Raw genomic sequence first — 12,414 nt, forward strand, 5'->3', positions numbered from 1 at the left:
GATGAAGGTAGGGGTCAATGAATAGAATATTCACTTTTTTCTGTTACGTCGTGTGTTCCATTTCTCTCCTTTCTGAGGTGTCTTTTCAGAAATGGCACCCCCAATATCACTACTGTTAAATGTCACTTTATAATACGATAGATAAAATCTCTCACAGCTACAAAATTTAAGAAAGTCATCACTTGTATTGAAAACTTAAAGTATGAAATTCTTCATAATTCTATCCATTTAAATGAAGTGAGTAAACTAAAAAGGGGGACAATCTTGAAACCCTTCCTACCATACCATTCTGTTGTTTCTTTGCAAATATTTACTGGGTACTTGCTGTGTGCCAGTGTGCTGGCCACTCGAGACGGGTCAGTGGCGAAAACCAGCTCAGCTGCTGCCCTCATGCGCTGCAGGCTAGCAGGGGAGTCTGAAAGTCAGCAATACGTAAACGAAAAGGCTGTAGCATATTAGAAGGTGGTGTTTTCTGGGGAAAAGAGGGCAGAGTTGAGAGGGTTTGGAGGGTAGGTTGATGGAGAGGTTTACCGTTTTAAAGTGGATGTCCGGGAGACCTCACTGAGAAGGGACATTCAAACAGGGACTTGAAACAGATGGAGGGAAGACCCTTCCCCCTGGACATTACTGCCCCAAAAGGGATGTGACATTGAATGTACCTGTATGTCCCAAGGCTTTAAGGGGACGGGGGGTGAGAGGAGAGAGAGCAGTTGGCAGGTATCTTATGTTATGCTGTTAAATGTTAAGCAAAATTATTCTGCAGTAGTTTTTATTTCATTAAGGGAGATTTAGAATAGAACCTTAGTTAACTGTTTCTAAACTGAGCCAAATCATAGACTGTTCAGAGCTAGGAGGAACTTGAGACACCCTATCATTGCTGTTCTTCATTTTAGGAGAGAAAAAGCTGAAGTCCGTTGAAATAATTGGTGGTATAATGGCTCAATTAGTAGATCTCAGTGTTTTTAGAGACAGATGTGGTGATGAGAAAAAATATATGTTTATTGTTTTCCTTTCAGAAAGGGAAGAACACATGAAAACTTTCTTCAAATTTTTAAATATCTACATCCTCTGAAATTTTACTTTTATGTGATAAAATGTTACATAATATAAAATTAGCCAGTTAAGGCATTTTAATAGTGTACAATTCAGTGGCATTAATAACATTTTCAGTGTTGTGCAACCATCACCACTATCCATCTCCAAAATATTTTCATCACTTCAAAGATCAATTCTGTACGCTTTAAGCAGTAACTCCCCATTCCGTTCTCCCTCCGGTGCCTAGTAACCTCTAATCTGCTTACTGTTCTAGATATTCCATGTAAGGGATATCATAGATTTTTTTCGCCTGGCTTCTTTCACTTAGCTTATTGTTTTCGAGGTTCATCCATGCTGTCGCATGTATCAGAACTTAATTCCTTTTTAGGACTGAATAATATTCCATTGTGTGTAACTAACATGTTTTGTTTATCCATTCATCTGTTGACAGACACTTGAGTTGTTTCCACCTTGGGACTTGTGAATAAAGCTGTTATGAACATCGGTGTGCAAGTGTCTGAGCTTCTTTACTCAATTCTTTTAGAGATACACACACAGAGGCATATATACAGACACATGTATACACACATGCATGCACGCACACACACACAGAGATTGAGAGAGAGGATTGGTGGGTCTTATGGTCAAATCCGTGTTTAACTTGCTGAGAAACTGCCCAACTGCTTTCCACAGCAGCCGCGCCAGTTTATGTTCTCAACAGCAACGCACAGGGCTTCAGTTTCTCCACAACCTTCTCAACACTTTTTATGACAATTTTCATTATTATAGCCACCCTAGTAGATGTGAAGTGGTATCTCACTGTGGTTCGTATTTGTATTTCCCTGATGACTGATAATGTTGAGTATCTTTTCATAAGCTTATTGGCCATGAATCTTTTCATGGCCAATCTTCCTACAATTCTCTCAGTAACATTTTATAGTTTTGAATGTACAAATATTTTACCTGCTGTTACATTTATTTCTAAGTACTTTATTTTTGATGCTTTTGTAAATGAAATTGTTTTCTTAATTTCCTTTTCAGATTGTTCTTTGTTAGTGTATAGAAATAAAAATATGTGCAACATTTTTATGTGTTGATTTTGTGTCATGCAACTTTACTGAATTTGTCTATTAGTTTAGATAGTTTTTTGTGTGTGGATTCTTCAGGGCTTTCTACATATAAAACTATGTCATCTGCAAATAGAGATAATTTTACTTCTTCTTTTTCAGTTAGGATGTCTTTTATTTCTTTTTCTTGCCTTATTTCTCTGGTTACAACTTTTAGTACTATACTGACTAGTAGCGGTGACTGAACATTTTTGTCTTGCTCCTGATCTAAGTGAAATTTATCTAAGTGGAATGAATGAAATGTTTTCAACTTTCACCATTGTGTATGATGTTGGCTGTGGGTTTTTCACACATAGTCTTTATTTTGTTGAGGGCATTCTTTTGCATTCCTGGTTTATTGAATATTTTTATCATGAAAGGGTGTTGGAATTTGTCAGATACATTCACTATATCAATTGATAAGGTTATGTGGGTTTTATTTCCTTTATTGTTATGGCATATTACATTGATTGATTTTTATATTTTGAATCATTCTTGCTTGCACTCCTGGGGTAAATCCATTTGATCATGGCATATGATCCTTTTAGTATGCTGCTGAATTTGGTTTGCTAGTAATGTGTTGAGGAGTTTACATCTGTGTTCATAAGAGATATTGGTTTGTGGCTTTCTTGTAGTGAGCCCCTGTGAAACTATCTTTACTTTAAACCTCCAGTTTTAATTTATCTCTCCTTTTTTTTTTTTTTTTTTTGAGACAGAGTCTTGTTCTGTCGCCCAGGCTGGAGTGCAGTGGCACAATCTCGGCTCACTGCAAGCTCCACCTCCCGAGTTCACGCCATTCTCCTGCCTCAGCCTCCCGAGAGCTGTGTTACTGTTGGTGATGTCCCAGGCCTCCTCTCGAGTTGGAGATATCCCGGGCTTCTTCTAAAATTGGAGATACAGACAAGAGGCCGCGTGCAGAACCTCTGTGCTTTGGGCTCTCCTTTGCAGATGCTTCTATCTCTGCAGCTGTAGAGGCAGAGCCTGTAGAGCCAGATGCTGCTTAGAAGGATCACCCTGTGGGATCAGAATCTTTTAAGTTCTAAGATAAATTTTGTTTCTCTCCTTTCACACTGATAGCTTCTCACTGTCCTCTTTTCTATTGCCATTTTCCTCCTCCTCCACTTTTTCCTCTCCTTTTTTAAAAAACTTTCCCATCTCTGGATTCTTCTCTTACATTCTTTTGCTTCTGTGCATAGACTTGCCCTCTTAGGAAGATTTTCAAGGATTATAAATACAAAAAATGTTCCTGCATGGGATGCTCAGTGCTGTACAGACTTACATTAGTCAAAATGCCTAACTGCTTCCAATCCTGCATATTCTGTCTAATTGGGAACGTTCCTCCACAGTGAGTTCTATACTCTGGTGACTCTAGTTTACTGGAACTGGCTAGTTGTGGAATGAGGCCAAAAAAAAAACAAAAACAAAACTACTGCCTTAAAACCCTGTCAGACCTGGGTACTTGGCAACAAATTACAGCTGAGGAGTGCCAAAGACCTGAAAATTATACCTACCTTGGCTGACAATACCTTTAAGTGTCTATGTATTTATGACTCACTTTCTTCCATAAAGAATTTGAAGTGCCTTATAAAAGTACATATCCGAGGATAAAATAAATAGTTGAGATAATCAGGGCAAAGAGGAAATACGGATAAGAAAATAAAACTGGACCAAGAGTCACAAAGAGAAATGTACCCTGAACACTTGTGCAGTTGTAAAGGTGACCTGCAGGTTTGCCTCTAAGCTCCCATGGGGCCAAAGTAAAAAGTGAATTTTGACCAATTATGTAGCACATGGCGTCCTTAAAATTAAAAACAATCCAGTTGTCAAGAAAAGGAAGGCTTTTCTGTTCCCAGGATCCAAAGTCATTTTCTTAAATCTAAGATCAATTTATTTCCTGGAGCCTCCTACAGAAAACTGTATGATAGAGTGGTCGGGTCCTTCACAGGAGTCCCCAGTGTTGTCTTACTAATGGAATAGGCCAATGACACAATGCAGGGGTGCAATTCAGAAGAAACAAATCGAAAGGGGACCAAAACAAAATGTTTTAAAGGTAAAATTTGATGCAACTCAGCAAATGGACACCGTATCCTTTCTTGCAACCCTCCATGAAAATTGATTGTCACAGGCAAACTTTTTATCAGGATGATTATGAGAATGGAAGGTTGTAGGCAGTGGTAGGCAGCTGGAGACCAGTTGCTCTCCGTTCCCAATGAAGGTCTGGTCCATAAGGTTTGACATACGTGGTGGGATTTTACGTGCCCGTGGGAGTGACCCCCTCATTCACCTTAGCACTGGGTCCTCTCAGGTAGAGCCAGTCTCCTGTCTTTAGAAGAGGATGTCCATTTGTCCCTACTGACCGCCACATGGGACTGAGGCTCTGGAGTCATGCGTATCCCTAGCACAACCATCAGCCTTCCTTTCCCCCATCAACCTTTTAGTGTGGTCCTGCCAATCATCCACTTAGGCCAGTGAACATTTCTTTTTTTTTTTTTTTTTTGGAGACAGAGTTGCTCTGTCGCCCAGGCTGGAGTGCAGTGGCTTGATCTTGGCTCGCTGCAAGCTCCACCTCCTGGGTTCACGCCATTCTCCTGCCTCAGCCTCCCAAGTAGCTTGGGACTACAGGCACCCGTCACCATGCCCAGCTAATTTTTTGTTTGTTTGTTTTGTTTTGTTCATAGAGGTGGGGTTTCACCATGTTAGCCAGGACGGTCTTGATCCCCTGACCTCGTGATCCGCCCGTCTCCGCCTCCCAAAATGCTGGGATTACAGGCTTGAGCCACCGCGCTCAGCCAAACATTTCTACATTTCTAATAAACCAGCTCTAGAACATCTGACTTTTAGCAATGTAGCTTTGCAGTGAGCCTTCTGAGAAAAGCAACTGGAAGTTGCATTTGTGAAGGTAACTTTTTTATCTTTTCAGTGGAATTCTTGGATATTAGCTAATCTGATTAATGACTTTAATTTTAAGACTCATTGATGTTGAGCCATTCTGTATGGCAGTCATGGAATGACAGGAGCAACTATCTATTGTGGCCATTTCGAATGCGAAAAACTGAATTCTCGTCATCGGCACGACTCCCAGTGTGCAGCTTACCTCCTCACACCGGACAGCCCGGCCTCCCTCGCTGTGTTCTGCAGATGTGATTTCCAGCTGGCGGTGCTCCCTCTGCTCCCTCTTACCCTGCTCCATTCAGAGGCCAGGCCACATCAGGCTGGTAAAGCAAGTCCTCCTTGACTCTGAGACCTATTATGATACAGTGGAGCCTAGACTGCTCTCACAGTGGCAACCATGGGGCTCTCTCTTACGTGAAGTTTGTTCACCCTTTTCCCGAGCCATGTTTCTCACCTGTACCGCATGGCAGTGCACGCGTGGGTCTGGCCTCTTCAGGACCGCTCGCTGTGCTTGGCGGCTCCCTGGCTCAGCTGGCACGAAGATAGCAAATGGGAAATTTCTGTTTTTCCAGAACTTTATGATAATTTGATTTTGGACTCATACCTTTCTTTCCTATTGTTTCTGGTATTTCTATTTGGACAAACATCATAGAATGTAGATTTAACTTTTAGATGGTATTTATTCCTTTTAATGCTGTTACTTCTGAGCATTTTGTGATTATTTACATTTCCCATCTGTGGAACTGGTATTCTGTGTCTAGCAAGCAATGAATGAAGCATTTAGTGCTCTTTTTCTTCTTCTGTACGCCTTTAGCCTCACAACCCTTAATTGTGAACATTGTGTAAACTTTGGTTTTCAGAACACCGGCCCTTTTTGTTTTTCTCTGAGACATTCATTCACACTGTCGTATCTTCAGTTTTGTGCTGTGAGACTGACTCAAAGAATTCACTACATGGGAAGTGCATGTTCTTCTCATTAGCACAGATATATGTCTAAAAATCATTTATGGAGTAATCAATACTGTGTATGACATTGTATAGGGACTGTTTTCTCAGAACTCTCAGGTTTAGATGGGGAGAGAGACTTACAAATATAATAGTTGCTAGTAGAAATATGTACAGCATGTTTGTGATGGGGAAATGAAGGTAAACTTAATGAATCTGGGTCAGAGGAAGAATCTCACAGTCAGAATACTTCAGTGAAGTTTTAGAGGACTGTGAGAGGTTACTTTAGGAGAGGGGCAAGTGTTAGGAAGATCCGCTATGTTATGACAAGGACATGTGATGTTTAGAGAACTGTGGATAATCTGAGGTGGTGGGCCCAGCACCCGGTGTGAGGGGCCTTTGGTGCTGTTGTTAGGGGTTATATTTTGTTTCCCAGTCATGATTCTCAGCTTGCAGTATGCAGATTCCTGGGGGTCTATGAATCAGCGCTTAGAATATGTAAGAGTTTGCTACGAAACGTCTTAACTTTGTGGGTTTATATATATATATATAAAAGCATATTCTATATCATTTAAATCAGTGTACTTCAAAGTGTGGTGCTCAGAATGGTGCTGATCCACAAACTATCAGTTTCCAGTTCTCAAGGAGATAACCGCAGACGCTGAGAGTAAGCCTTTAGAAACTTATAGGAATTTGACTTCATACTGCCATGTCATTCAAGTATAGTGTGTTTGAAATGCCAGTTTGCTGAGGTAGTATTACACACAACAGAATTCATACTTTTAAAACATAGCTAGATGAGTTTTGAAGGATATATACAGTCATGTAAACACCCCACACTCAAGATAGAGAAAATTTCCATCTCCCGAAAAAGTTCTCTTATGTCCTACCTATCTGTTATACGTCTCTGTAGTTTCACCTTGTCTAGAATGTCATGTGAATTGAATTCACATTGTAGATAATCTTTAGTGACTAATCTCTTTTTGTTAAACATAATTCTTTTGAGATTAATTTATTTTGTTCTGTATAGGAATAATTTATTTTTATTACTAGGTCATATTCTGCTCTCAGAAAGGGGTTCTGATCCAGACCCCAAGAGACTGTTCTTGGATCTCATGTGAAAAAGAATTCGGGGCAAGTCCACAGTGTAAAGTGAAAGTGAAGGTGAAAGCAAGTTTATTAAGAAAGTAAAGAAACAAGAGAATGGCTACTCCATAGACAGAGCAGTGGCACGGGCTGTTCCACTGCATAATATTTGTGGTTATCTCTTGATTATATGCTAAACAAGAGGTGGATTATTCATGAGTTTTCCAGGGAAGGGGCAGGCAATTCCCAGAAGTAAGGGTTCCTCCCCGTTTTAGAGTATATAGGGTAATTTCCAGACATTGCTATGGCATTTGTAAACTGTCATTGCGCTGGTGGGAATGTGTTTTAGCATGCTAATGCATTAAAATTAACATATAACCAGGAATGAGGACGACCAGAGGCCACTTTTGTCGCTGTCTTGGATTTGGTGGGTTTGGGCCTGCTTCTTTACCATATCCTGTTTCCTCAGCAGGGTTTTTATGACCTGTGTCTTGTGATACCACCCCTGCTGACCTCCTGTCTCATCCTGTGACTCAGGATGCCTGACCTCCTGGGAATGCAGCCCAGCAGGTCTCATCCTCGTTTTACCCAGCCCCTACTCAAGATGGAGTCACTCTGGTTCAGATGCCTTTGACAATTCTACTACATGAATATACCACAATTTCTCCATTCACTGGTTGATGGACATTTCGGGTGTTTTGGGATTGGGCTATTCTGAAGTAAGCCGTGATGAACATTGATTCATTGGACTTTCAGTGCACATGTTTCCTTATCTTAGGTAAATACTTAGGAAGGGAATTGCTGTGTCCTATGCTAAGTGTCTGTTTATCAGGGTTTCTCTGTTTCATGTTTTGGGTTGGATAATTCTTTGTTGTGGGAAACCATTCCTTCCATTATGGAATCTTTAGCAACATCTTTGGCCTCTACCCACTAGATGTCAGGATGCTCCCCACTCCCAGTTTTGATCACCAAAAATGTCTTCAGACCTTACTAAATGTCCCCTGGTGGCTAAAATTGCCCCCAGTTGAGAAATATTGGTTTATTGTAAAAAACTACCAAACTGTTTTTGAAACTACCCAAGTGGCTTTATCATTCCCACCCAATAATTTACGAGTTCCAATTGTAATATGTCATATCTTAATTTTTATTCATTTAAATATATTTTCTGATTGCCCTTGTGATGACTTCTTTGGCTCATGTGTTACTTAGAGAAATATGTTGTTTAATTTCCCAATATTTGGGAGATTTTTCAGATATTTTTCTGTTGATTTCTGATTTATTTGCATTTTGGACATAGAACATTTTTGTACAGTTTCAATCCTTTTAAATATTTGAGTTATTTTATATAAAAATAAAGATTTATTTTATGTTCCAGAATATGGTCTGTGGTGGTGAATGACCCATGTGCACTTGAAAAGAATGTCCATTATGTTGCTGTTAAGTGGAATGTCATGTGCATAATTTTATACGTGACCAAATTATCAGCCTGTGATGTGCTGGAAATTTTTAAACAGTTCTTTGCTAATGACCAGTGCCTCTCGATCTCTCTGTAACTTATAGCCTGTGTTCCCATTTGTCTTGATGATTGCCTTGATGCCAAGTGATAACCACAAGTGCTGGTGTTTCACTTGTAATGCAGCATTTTCCCTCCTGGACTTTGCACATCTGATCCTGAGGCTCCATGGACGTTCAGGTTCAGTAGAGCGAATGGGGATTTGTGAAACAGTTGTAAGTGGTTTTTGTTGTTGTTGTTGTTGTTTTTGAGATGGAGTCTCGCTCTGTGGCCCAAGCTGGAGTGCTGTGGTGCAGTTTCAGCTCACTGCAACCTCCACCTCCCAGGTTCAAGTAGTTTTCTTGCCTCAGCCTCCCAAGTAGCTGGGATTACAGGCACATGCCACCATGCCTCGCTAAATTTTGTATCTTTAGTAGAGATGGGGTTTCACTGTTGGCCAGGCTGGTCTTGAACTCCTGACCTCGTGATCTGCCAGCCGTGGCCTCCCAAAGTGCTGGGATTACAGGCTTGAGCCACCGCTGCCGGCCAAGTTTTTTATGTTTTAGGAAAATATTAAATGCAAAGTAGAAATGAGAACAAAATGTTTCTTGTGGCTCGTTGAGATGAGTCCTGCCCGTATCTCCAGAATCCACTCCTCAGCCTTCCCATGCTGCGTCCCTTCCCTTTGCTATTGAAGAAACTCCTTCAGTCTGGAATTTCCTATCACCTTTCTCTACATTTTGAATCTGGATTAGTTGTTTTCGTTTGTTTGCTTTTTTTGTTTGTTTGTTTGTTTTGCTTTTTTCTGGGTAACAAATTACACTTAGTGGCCTAACATAGCACAAATTGACTATATCACAATATCCTTGCATGAGGAGTCTGGCTATGGATTGATAGCGTCCCCTGATCAGGATCCTACCAGGTTGAAATCAAGGCAGAGGCAGGGCTGTGTTCTCCTCTGAAGCCGGGGTCCTATCATCAGCTCACTCTGGCTGTTGGGAGAATTTGTTCCATCCCACTGTAGAAGTGAAGTTCCCATTTTCTCTCTGGCTGCTGGTGCCTCTCTGAGCTCCTTTAGGACTTCTCAAGGGCTGAGCCATGCGGCCTCTTCAACCAGGAGGGGGATCTCTCTCCAATCGGCCAGGATGGAGTCTTGGATAAAAAGTAAACCAGTCACAGGCTTAAATTCCCATGCTGTTCCTAGATCCCACCTATACTCAGCTCAATGGGAGGAGTTTACACAAGGCATGTGCATGCGGAGTGCGAGTCTCAGAGGCCATCTCAGCCTACCACAGGATCCTACTCATCTGTTAGTGTCCAGTTGGAATTATATTCCTTTCGTGAGCTCATTTCATAAGCTTTCCAGCAGTGTGAATTGCTCCCTTGCCTGCCTTCATTCTGCAGTTTCTGTCTTCTCTTCTATGGTGCCTCAGTCTGCAAAGCAAACCCTTCTAATTATGGCATTGACACAATCTGAGCAGGACACTATACCTTTGGAGCAGGTGGTGCTAGATACGCCCTTCATCTGGGCTTGCTTGTATTCTCTGCAATGCTGAAGTAGCTCTTCCTAGGCATAAGCATTATGGTGTTTTAATAAAGCTGAGGTTCTTAAAGGCATGACATATATACTTTCTGAATGTGAGTTCATTCTAAACATGTTATGGTCAGTATGGCACGTTTTGAATGTCTCTCATTATCTACTATACTTAGGGACAAAGACCGTCTTTTCTTTCCGCTCTGTAACCTGTATACAGTGGGCTAAATGTTTGCATCAGAGCAAGCAAAGACTACAGAAAAATCTTAACTCAGTTCAGGAACCAGTGCTTGAGAAAGCCTAGGATTTAATCAGAAACAAAAGACAGTACTCCAGACAGTATGACTTCAGAATGCTTCCGTGAGGGCAGTCGGGAATATGAAGAGGAAAAAGTGTGGAAGATTGGACAGCCTCTTGGATGTCTTTGTAGCGGCTGCCCAGTGCCTTGGCCACTGGTAGGCATCTCATTAGTGTCACTGATAACTATCAGGGAGTGGTATGAGCCTATCCAATCTCAATACTTTTTAAAAACAACTGTTTTGTTTTGTTTCCTAATCATAGCTGGTGCTCAAGACCGAATTGGCTGGGCTTTTGGCCTAGGATTAGAAAGGCTAGCCATGATCCTTTACGACATCCCTGATATCCGTCTCTTCTGGAGTGAGGACGAGCGCTTCCTGAAGCAGTTCCGTGTATCCAACATTGATCAGAAGGTGAAGTTTCAGGTAAGAGGACTTGTAAGAACTGAATAGATAATAATAAAAATGGCTGTCAAGGATTGACAGGATCATGTATTTGAAAGCCACTGTAAAATTCAATTATTTATTTTATTTTATTTTTATTTTTTATTTTACTTTAAGTTCTGGGATACATGTGCAGAACGTGCGGGTCTGTTACATAGGTATATGTGTGCCATGGTGGTTTGCTGCACCCGTCAACCCGTCATCCAGGTTTTAAGCCCCGCATGCATTAGGTGTTTGTCCTAATGCTCTTCCTCCCTTTACCCCCACCCCCCAACAGGCCGCAGTGTGTGATGTTCCCCTCCCTGTGTCCATGTGTTCTCATTGTTCAACTCCAACTTATGCGTGAGAACATGTGGTGTTTGGTTTTCTGTTTCTGTGTTAGTTTGCTGAGAATGGTGGTTTCCAGCTTCATCCATGTTCTTGCAAAGCACATGAACTCATTCTTTTTTATGGCTGCATGAATTTTAAATAATGTGAATTTGTAAAGAAGTTCCTGGCCAGGCACGGTGGCTCATGCCTGTAATCTCAGCACTTTGGGAGGCCAAGACGGGTGGATCACCTGAGGTCAGGAGTTCGAGATCAGCCTGGTCAACATGATGAAACCCCATCTCTACTGAAAATACAAAAATTAGCTGGATGTGGTGGTGCGCACCTGTAGTCCCAGCTACTTGGGAGGCTGAGGCAGAATCACTTGAACCCAGGAGGCAGAGGTTGCAGTCAGCTGAGATCATGCCATTGCACTCCAGCCTGGGCAAAAAGAGCGAAACTCTGTCTCAATAAAAAAGAAGTTCCTAAATAGAGGTCCATAAACACACAAGGGGTTTATAAACCTTCAGAAAATTTATGCAAGAGAAAAGATATTTGTCAATATTATTAGTCTAGACAGAGAACCAATTTTGTACTTTTTTTTTTTTTGGACAGAGTCTCACTCTGTCACCTGGGCTGGAGTACAGTAGTGCCATCTCAGCTCACTGCAACCTCTGCCTCCCAGTTTCAAGCGATTCTTCTGCCTCAGCCTCCTGAGTAGCAGGGATTACAGGCACCTGCCACTACGCCCAGCTAATTGTTTGCATTTTTAGTAGAGACGGGGTTTCACCATGTTGTCCAGGCTAGTCTCAAACTCCTGACCTTGTGATTCACCTGCCTGGCCTCCCAAAGTGCTCTGATTACAGGCGTGAACCACCGCACCCGGCCAATTTTGTACTTTTTTAATGAACATTTTATCATTATGAAATATCCAACTTTATCACTGATATTTGTCTCTTAAGGTTTACTTTTCATAATATTAATATAGACACCCTGGATTTCTTATGAATAGTGTTTGCATTGTAGATCATTTACTTTCATTCTATGTATTTATGTTAATTGTACATCTCATAAGCAGCATAAAGTTGGGTCTGTTTTTTAAAAACCAGATTTAGTCTTTGTCTTCTCAATTGGAGTGTTGAATACACTTACATTTAATATATTAAATAATAACTGACATTCTTGGGCCTAATTATATCAGTTTTTAACTTATTTTCCATTTTCCTCATCAATTTTTTATTTATTTGGCTTGAAAATTGAAGTTTGTTGTTTTTATTT

The 12,414-nt window shown here is 41.0% G+C and overlaps 1 protein-coding gene across 3 annotated transcripts in view; it reads left to right on the forward strand.

Moving 5' to 3' along the window:
• Positions 1-12,414, forward strand: part of FARS2 (phenylalanyl-tRNA synthetase 2, mitochondrial) — a 521,140-nt gene that overhangs the window by 292,230 nt on the left and 216,496 nt on the right. For all 3 annotated transcript variants that reach the window (XM_025382275.1, XM_025382276.1, XM_025382274.1), the window contains one exon: positions 10,652-10,812. In XM_025382275.1, the coding sequence (XP_025238060.1) occupies positions 10,652-10,812 (161 nt within the window). The remainder of the gene's footprint in view (positions 1-10,651; positions 10,813-12,414) is intronic.

Source organism: Theropithecus gelada, chromosome 4 (genome assembly GCF_003255815.1).
Source record: "Theropithecus gelada isolate Dixy chromosome 4, Tgel_1.0, whole genome shotgun sequence".
Taxonomy (NCBI): domain Eukaryota; kingdom Metazoa; phylum Chordata; class Mammalia; order Primates; family Cercopithecidae; genus Theropithecus; species Theropithecus gelada.